A 15,621-nucleotide genomic window follows, 5' to 3' on the forward strand; every position below is an offset into this window, starting at 1 on the left:
GTTACTTAGATCGGTAGAGCCGACACTTTTAATATTTTTCTGAATGTCATATTTTAAACTCACACGACATGAAGCCTCCAATGGAAAATCCGTCCTTAAGGCGTCGTATTAACGGCTCGTCGGCCATTGAATCGGTCACTTCGGCGACGTTCTGCCGTACCGAGGGCATCAGGATTGCCATTTCTGATAGCTTATCGAACAATGTGTCGCCCTCGTCGGCCGTTACGTTCAGGGCCGCATATAATTTGTTAAGGAGGAATGATTTTATCTACAAAAATCAAATAAATACTCACATTCGATAAAACGAGACTAACTTTTTAAGCCGAAACTTACCCGATCCAAAAAGAAGGTAGTGTTTATATTTTCAATCAAAATGGGGACAATTTTTTTGGCCTGTTCGTCCGGCAAGTCGCAGAACTGATCGCTCACGGCCGAGAAAAAGGCGTCCGTGACGTTCGTGTCCGGTACAAATATCTGAGAGAGCTCGGTTCGATTGCACACAAACTTCTTAGTGTCGTAGAAGCCGTCTTCTTGCAACAGCAGCTGCAATAATAAAACATTTGTTTTTGCATCTGCGACACTCGATCTCTCTATTACGACTGAAAAAATCCTCACCTGTCTTAAACGTATTTTGCTGTCGTGTAAAACCCCAAGAACATTCAAGAACTCTGTATTATTCACTCCGATGTCCTTCAACGATGACTCTATACGATCGGGATTTTGAAAAACTTCCGATATCGTAACTGAAATGTTTTTAATTTAACCTTAATATTTATTACTTACTTTGTACCGCATATAAATCAATGTAGGCGTATTCTTTTTATGAATATTTTTTTAGAGCGGGCACTAATTAAAATCACTCATCATTAAATTTAATTTGATCTAAGTACGTAATGTTTGAATTAAAAACAATAAATATCTATTGATGCTTCACTATAATTTCAATGGTTGACTTTAATGGTAGACAAAAAATATTTGAATTTCAGCACATTAGTTTGGCCGAAAGCTGTTACTAGCGATTTTATTAGATATTGTATATTTTGGGAGTTATTTAAATAAAAACCATTTGGCGTTTACTTCATTTTCGTTCCGCGAAACAATATCGTCCGTCTCATCTCTCGCGAACTTCAGACATACGTTTGTTTCACTAGTTACTAGAGCGGGCGGAGAGAGACGCTCTGGAGGAATCAGGAATTTTACTACTCTAATGGGCGCTCTTAACTGAGGAGCAGAGTCAGCTCAGCCGTTAGTCCGTATTATCTCACCGTTGACGTCTCGGTCGACGATGTATTCCTTATAACTGAATAACACTTTCAAGCCGTCCATCAAAGCGGCCATATCTCGTCGGAGGGTCGTATTGTGCAGAAGCGGTGATAATTCTTCTGCTATCCATTCGACACTGGAAAGGGAAAATAAAAAAGTTAAACTGTTTTTAAATTCAATAATTCTGCTTTTGTCTGCGTTATTATCGTTTCCACCTAATGGCTTTAAATTGAATAGGTTTCGCGGTTTAAGTATAGAAATTAAATGCATTTTTTTTAATTTAAATTTTTATAAATAATTTTTTACTAATTAATTTCCAAAATATATTTTTTGAGAACGCAAAATTTGAAAAATTCGAATTGATCGAAAAATTTGGTTATCTGTTAATTAAAGAATGATTTAATTTTGAATTAACCTATTTGAGAGATCTGATGCAATTTACATTTGAATGTCAATTTCAGCATCGAGTAAGAAATTTAATAGAAGATGGATGGAAAATATTAAATTACGAACCTACGAATCAAATTATGCAAAGTATCAGGAATCTGCATTTGCATCGCCAAGTTTATCATCGGAGTCAGTTTTCCGGCTGCCACGCCTTCAAAATCCATTTTGCTGAGAAACCTCAGAATAAGAAACGAACGTTCTAGAACCACTTGGACCGAATCCAGAATGTCCGTGACAAATCGGAATTTCCAAAACTCCTTTTGTTGTAATTCAGGTAATTGGGGTAACTAAAAATTCATTTATACGTTATGTTTATATTTGCTAAATATTGCATTACACGACTTTCAATTAAAATAACGTTTTATCAAACGTATAAGAACAAAGGAACTTACCATTTTTTCAATCTTAGTATAATTCAAATGATTGTTAATGGCTGCTATAACTTCTGTACAATTAAATATTTTACAAATACTGTTTTGCATTTTAAACGATGACGTCGTAAGAGGAAATCCATTCACCTATAATATTTAATGTATTCTTGAATTACTCTTCCAATACTAAACAATTTTATCTTTATGACAATATATATGGAAGTATAACCTCACCTTATGCAAGTCGAGATAGTATATGAACTGTAGATAGTTTGTATCAAAAGCGCCACCTAAATCCTCCTTTAAGACGTCCCACAAATGAACTCCATCCTTTTCTATTTCTTGTAAAGTGACAGGGACACTTATGTGAGACGCAATTTGAGCCTTAAGCTGGACTATATATGGTAGCGAAGAAAAACCTTCCACTTCTTGCAAGTGGGGTAACTCTGTTTTTATCATTTCTATGAAATTCGATATAATCCTTGACACCCTGGATAAAGAATTAAGTCAGTCTTTATATAAACCGAGTCATTTGTAAAAGCTAACATATATATTTCATTATTACGTAATATTATTACGATTATACCGATTTTCTTAATCAATGATACTGGTGGGACTAGGCATGTCGAATTCATAGATCCCATTCAACCCTGTTTAAATTCAATGGCTTTTAGGAACATACATATTTCCTAGAAATGAAATAGTGGGATTTACTCACAAGGTGACGTTGCCAAATATGTTCCTGCCGACGTCGGCGGCCAGACACTCCGATAAACTCGAGTTGGAATTCATATCCTCCAAGAGGATCACTTTAATTTGCTCCAAAAATTCGTTCAACGACTTGTTCAGCTCATACTTGGTGTAGTTCCTAATCGATATTAGCTGAAACGAATTAAAAATAGATGTGGTCTACGATAGAACTATAATTAAAGCCGAGAGGAAACATCGTAATCATTGATATAGAAAAACCCAAGATGCACAGTCTCGAATAAAAGTAACGCTCGAAAGTGTCCCGAAACACTATTTCTGTCCCTTTCTATAACAGTATGTCTATAACAGTATATGTTACAAGCATATATTATTGCAAAATCAACCTTACGCGAATTGCTTTAAGTTGTTATTACAACGCAGTGTATACGTACTTAAAGCAATAAAATTTTACGACCGACCGTGGTCGGTAGGACAAGGTATTGAGTGGAGTCGAACATGACTTTTTTATTTACAACTATTTAACATAATTTTAAATTTATCCGACTTTTCGGGTGCTTTACAGCGTGCGTGGTCACGGTGACTGAAGACAAAAGATGTTGGATGTTAAATAGTTGTAAATTTTTAATAATACATAACTTTAATCCGGTTAAAAAGTTTTTTCTTTACACTTTATATAGCGTAAATATATTTGTCAAAAACTACACACAAAAAAGTTCAAAAGTACATAAATTTATTTATAAAAAAGAAACACAAATAAATAACATCGACTCCACTTATTAGACGCGAGACTATTTGAAATGAGCGCACAATTTAGAATGTTGCGCTCATTTTTTGAGGACGTTTTTTTGACGTTGAGTGTGCATCTTGGGTTTTTTGTATATCATTTTGTTATCCCCACCAAACTAATGGTTTAGGATTAAAAGTGTAAACTCTAAATAACTACACTCTAGGGTCTATTAAGACGTTACAAAGAGTTGTCGTTAAATGGACAGAAGAAAAATCTGTATTAGAAAAAGAAAAGAATAATTTCAGACTAGTCTTAGTAATTACATACAACACAATTCTTATTTGAGTCTGTTATTTTCGCCTGACGTCTTTTGCTGCACCAGAAATTATGTTGTATATTTTTAATTATTCATATCTTGCGATATTGAGGCATCTCGTGATAAAACACGCTCAAGCAATCCCAATTTGTAAACAAAAGAACAGATTTCTTAGAAAGATCGGTAAATTATTTAATTGTGCTATTTATTGAGTGTGTCATTGTATGGAAGACAAGCTAAACCAACCAAAGCCGAGTGATGTCGCTTTATCGTGCTGTGAAATACACTATAGCTTAACATATTGAGAAAAAGTTAAATAATGCCGATGTCGTTGTGATCCCAATTCTTTTGAGGGCAAAGTATAGAAATGTTCGCACCAGCCGGCATTTATTAACTAGGTATACGTTCCATTTCACTCTATTCTTTACGGCTCCGTACTTAACGAAACCTCACCGAACGCACAAAATGGAGGAACATAAACTATTGTTCGTTCTAATCACGTTCACTCACTTCTCCGATAGCCATGTCCCAATGGAAAGTGTTCTTGATAACATGATGGAGTTCTTTCGGTGACATCCCGCGGACGTTACAAAGGAACTCCTCGTATTCCTGTTTCTTGAAGAGCTGCAGCGTGATCTGTTTCGCCCAACCGGTCACGTGGGAACACGCCCCACAGTACCTAATGTTGTAAATATGTTGTTTAGATAAATTGGATGTTAAAAAATATATTTTATTCAAAATTGATTCGTAACGGCAAACCCAATTTCTACTGACGTTCCCTAAGTGGTCAGGCAAAACTGTATTTACTTATTTATAAGGCACACACAACGCAGTAGGTACATCTATTAATATAATATACATATAGATAAATATACCTTCGTCGCTTCTACAATAGAGTAAATAGAATTTGAGTCAGAATTACTGAGAAGTATTTGCACTCACGTCTCATTCAGATACAACGTGCTTGCGTCGACAAAGTTGCTCATAGTGCCAAACGCTACTTTCGTGATGGTTTCTTTGGACAATAGATTGAGCACTGAGCTTCTGAACTTCGCTAGGTTTCCATCCGTGACCCACTCTGGAACCATTGGCGTTCGAACTTCTTCAACCACGCTCAAAAGATTTGCTTCGGCTGAAGAAATATGGTCGTTCAGTTGTCGGTAGTCGACGGTGGGTTGCAGTTTAAGTGCATCGTCATATCCCTGGAAATATGTCAAAATAAAAATACTTTTTTTCATCTTGTTTGGTCCGACCGCCCAATATAACGGTTTATTTTCTTCGAGGCTCGGCTCGGATTCTGTTATTCTATTACTGGGAAAGCAACCTCGAGATACATAGAGTATGCTACCTTGATGCTCTACAGTTTTAAGAATTTTTCGAGAATATTAGTAAAAGCAGTCAAAACCAATAGAAGTCAATTTACCTGCGAAGCAAACAATAAAGGCGGTATATCCTTAAACAATTCGGATTTGTCTCCACACAACTGCCCGTGAACGGCGGACAAGAGTCCGGTACCGTCCGGAAGGTAGTCGGATAGCGTCATGTTGGGTCGGCAGAATGATTCCGTATCGTTGACGTTGGTATCGCGGAAGAGTTTTACTAGCTGGAATGAGATCACATTTTAAACATTTCACATTTCAGAGAATTAATACTACCTTGATAAATTTAAATTTTACTATTTTCAAAATTATATTATTATAATTAATAGTTAACGGTCTCACGTGTATTTTATCCAAATTATTAAGAACATCACTGGCAATATCGAAGCTTCGTTCGACCGAGTCTAGAAATGCTTTCGACTGATTTCCAGTATACAAGTTCTTCAACGCCTTCCACCAGTCATCTCCCGACAAAAACTTCAGCACCACGGTATAGTGCTCTATATTACTTTCGAGGTATTTCAAATATATCGGAATATCCAGGTCGGATGCGTATTTTATCGACTTTTTTAGAGCAAATATTATTTGTTGTCTGAAAAGAATAAATATTTTCAGAGAAGAAAATACAAAAACTTTACGGATAGTCGTCACTCGTTCCGTAGTTTCAAGGAAGTAAGTTATGCTATTATCATGTCGGATACTTACTTTTCATTGAGAAAAGAAAATATATTATTTACATCGTCGTTGCTAACATTTTGCAGAACTTTAACCACGGTCAGTAGACTGTGTCTGGTTTCCTCAAAATCATCATCGATGACGTGTTGTACTGCGTTGTAAATAATTTTATAATGCTTCGAACATATTATACCCTTAATCCTGGCGTTGACGCCGAGTATTTCTTTGGTGACATTATTTTTTAAATTATCACACATCACTTCGAGCGAATTTGTGATTTTATAATCGTTTCTATTTGTCCATATCACGTCAGTTATTACGTCAAAATGTATACCGATGATTTCTGAAGCTCTTCTTCTAAATAGCCTAGTTAGCGAAGAAATATCGGTTTCTATAGACTTTTTGTCAGCCTCTGATACATTTGTTACTACGTCATCTACGTTAATATGACTCAATAAATCATACATTTTGTTTACAATTTCCACCGTTCTCGTTAAATATATAGATGACGCCACTTGTTTCTTCACAATTTCTCTGAACGCTAAGTACGACGGATCGTCTTCGTTAATTTTGTATGAAATTAACTTGTCTACAGTTATTTCTAGTTTTGATTTAAGATTGACAAGTGATAAATCAATGTCGGTTTTGTTCTTTGAAAGTTCTTTAAGAGTATTGGAAAGTTCTGTCGTTGTCACATATGCCTTATTAAATACACTACCGAAGCTCTCCACATGGAGGGTGAAAAACAGATATTGCTGAAAAATTTAGAAGATTAATTTATTATAAATGGTTTTTCTTATTTATTTCTGCTTCGAATGGAGTTTCACGAATAAAATTAAAGAAGTAATCTTTTTTTTTAAATATAAGTTATTTGTTTTGGAAAATGTCAGAGGGTATTCTTAAATTATAGGATAATAAAATATCCCTATTTCATTTTTTTTTCAAACAAGCATTGTTGCTCTCAACGCTTGTTTTACCGGCATTCATGTCCTCCAAATTCTACGTTCAGAGTTGTGATGCCATGCAAAAAGCTGGCTCCTAATTAATACTTCTTCAATATTCACCAGACCAAGCTAGAATTGTTCTTTTATAGAAAACTGCAGCATGGACTGGAAGCTCATCTGATGTTAAGTGAGACCACTGCCCATGGACACATAATGCCAGAGAGCTCGCATGTGCGTAGCCGGTCTTTTAGGAAACTACCTATCTGAGAGGTTAAAGTAACATCTCAAGAGACATAAATTTGATGATGATGAAGCAGCTACCGCAGTATAGGATTTTTTAAGGGATCAGAAACAAGACTGAAAGATACTCATTAGCACTTTTTATTGAACTGCTACTTTTTTTACTAAATTGATATTGAATAATTAGCGATGAAATTATCTACCAAGACCAAATGATAATAGGTAGTTACCGGTTTAGTTATAACATCGAAAAGCGTGTTAGCTCCTACAGGCATTGAGAGCCAATAGAGCATGGACGGGCAGACGAGAGGATGGAAGCTAAGCAGCATCTCTTCGGTGATGGAGCTCCCTGGACCTGGTGTCAACGACGAGAGCACGGCTTCACAATCCCAAAATTGGGTTAGGGACGCACGACGAACCTGAAATATATTGTCAGATTATTTAGTTGCATCCAATACAAAATACTTTCGTACGGATGGTTCGATAGGTAAGAGATGAAGCAGGATATTTTAAGTGAGTGCCTACAAATCAAGTAAAAATGTGACAAAAAAATTGGATAATATTTTTTGGTTTCTACTAAATATGATGTTTCATATTTGATTGTTATCTACTTTTGAATTATTGTGAAGTAAGCAAATACCTGCTGCATGAATCCGAAATCCCAATATGAGTTGATGAGCACGCCAATCAGTTCCGACGCCTTGGCATACATCGAGTACAACGGTGTCTTACTGGTGAAACCGAACACTTGCAGTATAGTTGAATTTGCCCCTGTATCGATTTAAATTATTGTATTAAAAAAACGTGTGTGTACTTATAGACACGCGTTAGAAGTTATACTTCTTTGGCGTAACAAAATCTTTTAAAAAAATTTATTCTACGTTTGTAGAAAAAACGATATTAACAATAGAAAAAACTAAAATGTTGACTATTCAACAAACTATTCAACCAACTTCAGGGTGTCGGTTTTTTGAGACTGTGTGCATCGTAAAAATTGACTCTCATCATTTCTCACGACAAAAGAAATATAACTCCAATTATTGTATTAATGACGTCTTGGTCATCAAAATAGGTTTAAAAGGTAAAATTAAATACGTATCTCGAGGATATTGTTAACAAATTTATATTCATGAATTCAGGAACTCGAACCGCGGTTATTACAATCTAATTTAAATCGCATTTTTCTTAAGTTTGTTTAGATTATTGCACATACAAGCATTTACAAAAGTTGAGAGTAAAATAGTGCGAACACCTTATCGCACTATTGAGGGATCACATCTTGGCAACCTTAATACAATAAAACGGTAATAAAAAGAATTGCGAAGAAGTGCAGGAATGTGAAACTACCATACAAAAAGTAATAATAAGTAATCAAAACTTAATATTAGAAATAACTTTGACACAGACAAAAGACAGAGGTTAGTTAAACATATTAAACCTATTCAATGAAACCAAGAACTGCCTACCGTTAGCTTCTCTCAAATAAGTCCCCAAATCATCAGTAGCGTTTCCAACAGCCATAGAAATGAATTTGAACAAGTTAATCCACGCGCCTCTGCCCGCTTGCGCACACGCATCGTCCATATACACTTCCGATGAACAGTTCATATAATTGGTCCATAATGTGTTTAGAGAGACGTCGTTTGGTGACGATGTTGTGATGGAATTCATTACCAAATCCACTTTTGTTAAGAAATTTCTGGAAAATTATTCTTTTTAATGCAAGTTACCTGAACTTAAAGAGAAAGTTTCTCGATTAATCGGAATATTGTATAATGATATAGTGCTAAGACAAACGAAATCTTACGTATAATTTTAAAATAGCAGCCTGTATTTTATAAGAAATCGAAAGTTAAAGTAATTTTGGTCCTTTTAAAGTTCGTGTTCATACTCAAAGTCAAAATACTGTATTCATATACCTACATTTGTTTACACAAATGTACAATAATTATGAACGTCAAAAGAAAAGATGTTAAATTGATACAAAATCTACATTTACAATTACTTGATATGTCATATGGAACATGGTGTAACGGTTGAGGCAAAAGACTATACTATGGGTGCAGCTCCTTACAAACGTTGTGTAAAAAAACATTGGCGATTAAAAAGAGTGGCGGAGAGTTTTTGCCAGTTCTTCTCTTCCATTCTACGCCCTTGATTTGAGAATTGGCAGTAAATGTAAAATTAGAAGCATTAATATGTATTTCTTTACTGACGAGTCGTAAGTGTACTATATGATTAAATGTTTTTTTTTACTTTTACTTTTTTACTACCATTTCACAAGTCAAGGGTGTATCGAGCGAGCGGGCAAGTGAAGTGAACTGTGAAGCCATAAATAAATTAGCGTAGAACGTATCTCCCGTGCTCACCGTAGGATGGTATCACCTTCTGAAGTATTAAAAGTGTCAATTGTATACTTCCAACTCGACTTCAAATTCAATCCGCTGTCGTCTTTTGTCTCTCGTCTCTCTGGTTCCTCCAGAATATTGTGAACCAATTCATGAATAGAGTTGAAGTCTTCAATAGTTCTATCGAAGACTCTAGAGAATTTGAGAAATACGTGTGGAGCTAGGACTGTTTCATTCCAGTGACTCGTTTTCTGTGAGACAATTTTTAATTTATGTTAGGATTATGCATATAATTTATTTCCAACACACAATTGTACAATATTCTTAATCTACATAGTAATAATTAAAATTTGATGTTCGTTATACAATAATTATAGCTTCATAAATTTTGATGAGGGTAATCTAAAATATTTTATCTCGGCCGATGGCAACATTTCCTCGCTGTATTGCTATAATTATTCGTTGAGCGAGGGAAGCAGCCAGCTCTGGGGTCACCGCTACTATCTACCAGGCGGTAACTTAAATCTTTTATTATCACCTGTGCAGTTGAATCCCACGGCTCAAGAGTCTCTACTCCAAAAGGAAGAAAATCAAAGTTGGAGGAAAGACTCTCATATTTGAGAAGTTTATTATTTTCTGCTTCCTCTGCAGGCGCGCCAGATTAGATTTATTTAATTATATAATTATCAAAACATTTTAAAGGGTATACTTTATTTGTATTAAATAGAACGAAGATGTAAAAATTGTAAACAAAGGACATTGTATTTAAAGATTTTTAAACAGTTGTTCAGGTAAATACTTACATACAACGTAACATTTTTCTCATCCAAATATTTTTTCCATTCCTCTTGAAAGGTTCTATTGAAGCAGATGAGGTTTTCCAAAGATGTTACTGCATGTTTAGTGGATGGAAAACTAAGGACCTCTGTTAGGCTGCGACCACACGGCCACGGCGTGTCAGCATTCAGGATGTTTACTATTTGATCGACCTATTACAATAATGATAAATAAATTTATCGACGGTTTTGGATTAAGCGAATAATAATCAAAGTAAAAGAAAACAAAATATGCAGAAAAAGTCAAGGCTCACCTGCACGTCGTCTCTCACGATGACATCTACAGATTCCACTATCAGTTGCGGTAGACTGGACAGCACTTTGTGAATGACGGACGCAGACTCTGGCGGAATATCGGTTGGCGCTCGTACTTTTTGGGAGATATCTGGGAATATAATAATAATTTACTCATTCAAGCAAACAATTATAAGTCCTTATGGTGATTATTGTGTTAGTTACAATATTATCCTAAATATATAAGTAGGTTAGTTTTAAACTATACTTAATCATAAAATTAAGGGCACATGCTGTCCATTGCAATGACCCATCTAAAGGCAAATCCCTTCCCGCTATAACCGCCAGCATGCTGTTAAGGCTCCCCCGCTCACGCCTTACCAGAGTTAAAGCTAGTTTGCGTGTCGTGGCAACGTATTAACAATCCACACCTGCACAACCAAACATTGTAGACGCACTGCAAGAGCGGGGAGCCTCATCAACATCCTGAACGCAACATTACCTGAACAGGAAGAGCATTGTATTATTTGTATAGCAAGGCTACACGCATAAAATGATACTCTTGCGAACACCGTGCAAACTGCCGAATGACCATATTAGCTCTAACACTTTGTTCCCGGTAAACGTCAGCACCGTCTTTAAGAGTACCTACATATCGTTGTACAATTTCGTTAGGAGTTTTTAGCTTAATTTGCATCGTGCCTCTATTCACAGTAATATTTGAATTTCCATTATTAAAATTTTCATTATATTTTGTCACAATAGCCCTTAGTAATTCAATATCATTAGACTCGGTTTAGTCGGTGTTAATATTATCCAACTCTGATTTATGCTTAAAGCATGACAAGCATAGCGTATAATCGTAGCACCGTCGCCGTCAAACAAGGGGTTTTAAATATTTCTCTACAATGACAAACGTAATTTTGGTATGGAAACCATGAAACTCGGCAATAGTAGTCATCTCACGAAACAAAAAAAAAGACATGGTGAAACCAATACTTGTGATACTTGTGGGAAATAATGTTTAATTCCTATTTGGTAAACAATTTGCGATTTCTTCTTTAATTAGTGAACTTTCTGAACCACTGTTAATCAGTGCTCGCAAAGAATAACTGCTTATGCAATTTTGATTAGAAGATCAGCGTCGCAACCCCACTCACTACCATTAATGTTATCTTAGTTATAAGCACATGGTTTAAACGACTAAAGTCAGGTGCTACACAGCTTCAAACAAAGTGTTTCATTTAATGGTAGGGGGGCCCACGATGCTAAATGGGGATTTACTCGAGCGTCGTAGAGACCTATTGGGATGCAAAGCTTAGATAAAAAGAAGAAAAAAATGTTATATGATAAATTCCTTTTCATCGGTGGGGGAAGCGGCTATAGATAGTTAAATATGTAAAAAAAAACTGTTGCGATCGACGTGGTTTTTCAAGCTCAAAGGCGGATTAGTTTTTGAAGTTGATCGATAAAGAAACCACTTTAAAAACAAATATCTCTTATTTTTTTAAGATTTTTCAAAATTTCTCAAAATCTATCGGTCCGAATCGGTTCAAATTCACAGGAAATGTAATTTTGAGGGAAATATTAAGAACGCCGTTTAGTAGATTCCGATCGGTTTAAGGAAATGTAGGCATCACGCAGCTGCACGCATTTAACTTTATCGACGAATTTTTGTTATTTCGGCTTGCGGAAATCGTCAGATTATATATTTTTCATTATTCTTGAATTATTTCCTTCAAAATAAAAAAAAAATTAGCTACGCTCGAGAATGTCGAGATGACGTTTTTTTTTTACAACTTTGTTGCCCTCCCCTTTTTTTCCGTCACTCTCAAATTGTCAGATTAGTGGAATATACACTTTTTAGGATGTAATTAACTCACCCTACCTTAATCTGACGCGCTCGGAAATTTCTGATGGTCAATTTTTTTTTACTAAACTGATCCTGTCTCCTTCACGTGCGGCCTTATATATGGGCCTCATATTTTGTGGAGGTACTTAACCGGGTACAAGGTATCCCCCTATATATTAATCTGCCGCGCTTTAGTAAATCCCGAAATCCCCTCTTGGGCTCCCCTACCATAACATATTTATGAACATAGAACCGCCACTGAAATCCCGTTAAATGATTATTTCTAAATACTTACTGGAAATATATTGTATGAAATCGTGAATGACGTCCAAAGGTCCCGTCACCACGGCCATGTAGTACTTAATGTGGAGCCAAGTATCCTGATTCAGACCAAACGCTTCGTGGTCCAAGAGGTCAAGGGCGCGGAGACCCATATTTAACCTAACATTTAGAAATTACACAATGTTGAAAAGATATCTTTGGTTAAAACACTTTTGACTTTATACGCTTAGATGGCGCAAGTGGTATGTTTCGTCCCGTGTAAAGTCATAATCCCCTAATGAGATAACGGGAATAAGGGGTAATACATGTTTTAATGATTTCTGGAAAATAAGTTTTTATATGTTTAGGTTACTTTAAGCGAAATCTTTAGACAATTTATCAATTATATATATTTTCTTCAATCCGAAACTATTAATATTTTGCCGTAAATCAAACCTCTAGATTTTGGTAAATCTAACAAGAAGTATTATATTATTAGTTGTTAGTTTAATTAAGAACTTACACAAGAAGAACGCTTCGTTTCAAGTTCTGTAGACTCAACCAGTAATCTTTAGCCTGTGAAAACAGTTGTCCGATTTGTTCCTGTGTGAGTTTGTCCATGCCGTAGCTTCGGAACTCGAGAACGTAGGGGTAGTCCTCCTCGATGGTCATATACAATTGCTTAATGCCTTTAATCAGTTTCGTCCAATTAATTTCTTCTAACACGCTGTGGTTGGCGTTTTTCACCTCGGCTATCTATTACAATATTAAAGTTGAGAAGAAGAATAATTGTACTCGCTACACACACCTTTATAATTTTATTTATTTATTTATAATAGCTTGCCAACGTTCGGCACACTGATACATTGGTACAAGATAAATATAATACAGTGTTTAATGTGACAAGCACTTAAAGGCAAAAATAGCATACAACTTACAAGAGATAATAAAAAGAAATTAAACGAAACAATAATATAATTTATATGAAATCGAAACGAAAATCGATTTTAAAGTAAGGGGAGAAACTATGGATATCCAGAACCAACGCGTTCTCCGGAAAGGGAAAATTTTCTTCAAAAAAATTTCGATTGAATCAACTTGATTGTTAAGTATCTTAATTTTGAATTAATCTTTTTTCCAACAATAAAGTTCACAAAATGCGACTTTACATGAACTACAGCCTATACAATATTATGGCTAATAAGTAATATTAAGTTGACTTAATTTTCTACAATACTAGTGAATAGCTAAAATTAAGGTAATGTTGTATAATGTTTTGACACTATGTTCGTGTATATCGCACTTGCACTAATATTCAATATACTAGGTTTATTAATTAAAAAAAGGGTGCGTGTACTTACGTAAGCGCGTAAGAAGTTATACTTCTTTGGCATTATAAAAAAATAGTTTTTGATTGCATGCAAATAATTAATTACAATTAAATAATCAAAGACTGGAAAAGGAGTCATTATAGTCAATAAAGTTCAGTTTACTTTTGAAAAATTAAATAAATAAATATTTATTATTATTCTCTTACATTGAGTGTAACAAAAATTCTATTATTATTCGCATGTTGTTATTAAATTATGTCTTACTTCCGTGGGCAACTTCATTCTGTTAATTTTGTGTCACGGTGCGCGCGCATCGTAAAATTTCACTCTCATTAATTTTTCGTAAAGCGCCTAAAGAAGTATAACTTCAAAAAAACGTTTAGTTCTCTTTAGGCGTCATATTCCTATTAATCTAATAATAAATGAATTAACTTACTCCGAGGGATAGAACTGAGTCGTGACGCAATCCATTCTCTATCTCCTTGGAGACATCACAAATTGTGTTAATAAAACGACGAGCATCTAAGCTGGGTGGGAAGCTGAGGAAGCTGTTGGCATTCTCGAGGCCTCGGCAAAATATGTCTTCGCTCGCCGTCGATAAGGACCTGAAGGTCTGAACCGAGAAAAGGTTGGTGTGGTTTAAAATATATAAGAACTAATTTATTAAATTGTATGGCTAATTACAGAAAAAATAAAGACTTTTACAGAACAAGGGACAAACGAGGAGGCTCATCTGATGTTAAGTGCTACCGCCGCCTATGGGCACTCTGCCAGAGGGCTCGCGAGTGCGTTGCCGGGCTTTTAAGAATTGGAACGCTCTTTTCTTGAAGGACCCTAAGTCGTAGTGGTTCGGAAATATTTCAATGGACAAAAACTGTTTTAAAAAACGCTCAGTTGTGGAACGACGGACGTCGAGGTGATACGGATGGTATTTCGTATTCGGCCTTGACGTCCTATGATGAAATTTTTTAACTAAGATTGATTCATGATAAGAATGCATTACAATGTAAGATTTTAAGTGAAAAATACCTGTGTCAGGAGTCCCAGCGGTTCTATATAAAAAGTTATTATTTTATTCAATTTCAATTTTGAAATATTTTTAAAAACTGTTTTTTTTTATATAATAGGGGGGCCAACGAGCCTGCTGAATGCCCAAAAAGAGTCATCGCAGCGTTTGAGGGAGGAGTACACTCCAATTTTGAATAGTTGGAGGCCGTATCTCTCAGAGATTCACAGTTCGCTCGTTCGCAAAAGACTTCTCCAAAATGTTCTGTTTTAAGCGAGTGTGTGAGTGTAATGTGTTAAGCTTGTACCTTGTTTTCATCGAGTGCCGTGATCGCGAGAACTTTGAGCAGTTCCGGGTACGCCTCTTTTAGCCTTTGGGCCGTTTCCTTCGAAGAGGATTTAAGTTGCTCGTTAACCACTACTATCACGGACGTCGCGTCCTTCAGCAGAGGGCTCAACTTGAATTCCAATAACGAATTCTGTCTGACCACTTCTTTCGCCAGACATCCGTGGACTGTCAAACTGGAAAGACGGTTAATATTTGTTATCTTTATATATATAATTCTTCTGTGAGTGTGTATGTCACTGAACTTCTCTCAAACGACGTGTTCAAGGGGATCTGGTAATGGTTTAGATTCACAAATCAGCCTGGCAGGTGGCGCTGCAGTCGGTACTTTCATA

General features: G+C 35.7%; 1 protein-coding gene across 1 annotated transcript in view; it reads right to left on the minus strand.

The window, feature by feature from the left end:
- LOC125056880 overlaps positions 1-15,621 on the minus strand; it is a 61,653-nt gene that overhangs the window by 17,932 nt on the left and 28,100 nt on the right. The window contains exons 13-35 of the mRNA XM_047660199.1: positions 15,249-15,462; positions 14,372-14,548; positions 13,128-13,360; positions 12,639-12,784; positions 10,512-10,642; positions 10,225-10,410; positions 9,443-9,672; positions 8,540-8,772; positions 7,714-7,844; positions 7,304-7,492; positions 5,920-6,644; positions 5,557-5,806; positions 5,259-5,438; positions 4,778-5,037; positions 4,346-4,514; positions 2,800-2,963; positions 2,316-2,571; positions 2,103-2,228; positions 1,777-1,997; positions 1,266-1,399; positions 616-743; positions 334-543; positions 64-268 (exon numbers count right to left, since the gene is read on the minus strand). Of these exons, the coding sequence (XP_047516155.1) occupies positions 64-268; positions 334-543; positions 616-743; positions 1,266-1,399; positions 1,777-1,997; positions 2,103-2,228; positions 2,316-2,571; positions 2,800-2,963; positions 4,346-4,514; positions 4,778-5,037; positions 5,259-5,438; positions 5,557-5,806; positions 5,920-6,644; positions 7,304-7,492; positions 7,714-7,844; positions 8,540-8,772; positions 9,443-9,672; positions 10,225-10,410; positions 10,512-10,642; positions 12,639-12,784; positions 13,128-13,360; positions 14,372-14,548; positions 15,249-15,462 (4,898 nt within the window). The remainder of the gene's footprint in view (positions 1-63; positions 269-333; positions 544-615; positions 744-1,265; positions 1,400-1,776; positions 1,998-2,102; positions 2,229-2,315; positions 2,572-2,799; positions 2,964-4,345; positions 4,515-4,777; positions 5,038-5,258; positions 5,439-5,556; positions 5,807-5,919; positions 6,645-7,303; positions 7,493-7,713; positions 7,845-8,539; positions 8,773-9,442; positions 9,673-10,224; positions 10,411-10,511; positions 10,643-12,638; positions 12,785-13,127; positions 13,361-14,371; positions 14,549-15,248; positions 15,463-15,621) is intronic.

This window comes from Pieris napi, chromosome 15 (assembly GCF_905475465.1).
Source record: "Pieris napi chromosome 15, ilPieNapi1.2, whole genome shotgun sequence".
Lineage (NCBI taxonomy): Eukaryota > Metazoa > Arthropoda > Insecta > Lepidoptera > Pieridae > Pieris > Pieris napi.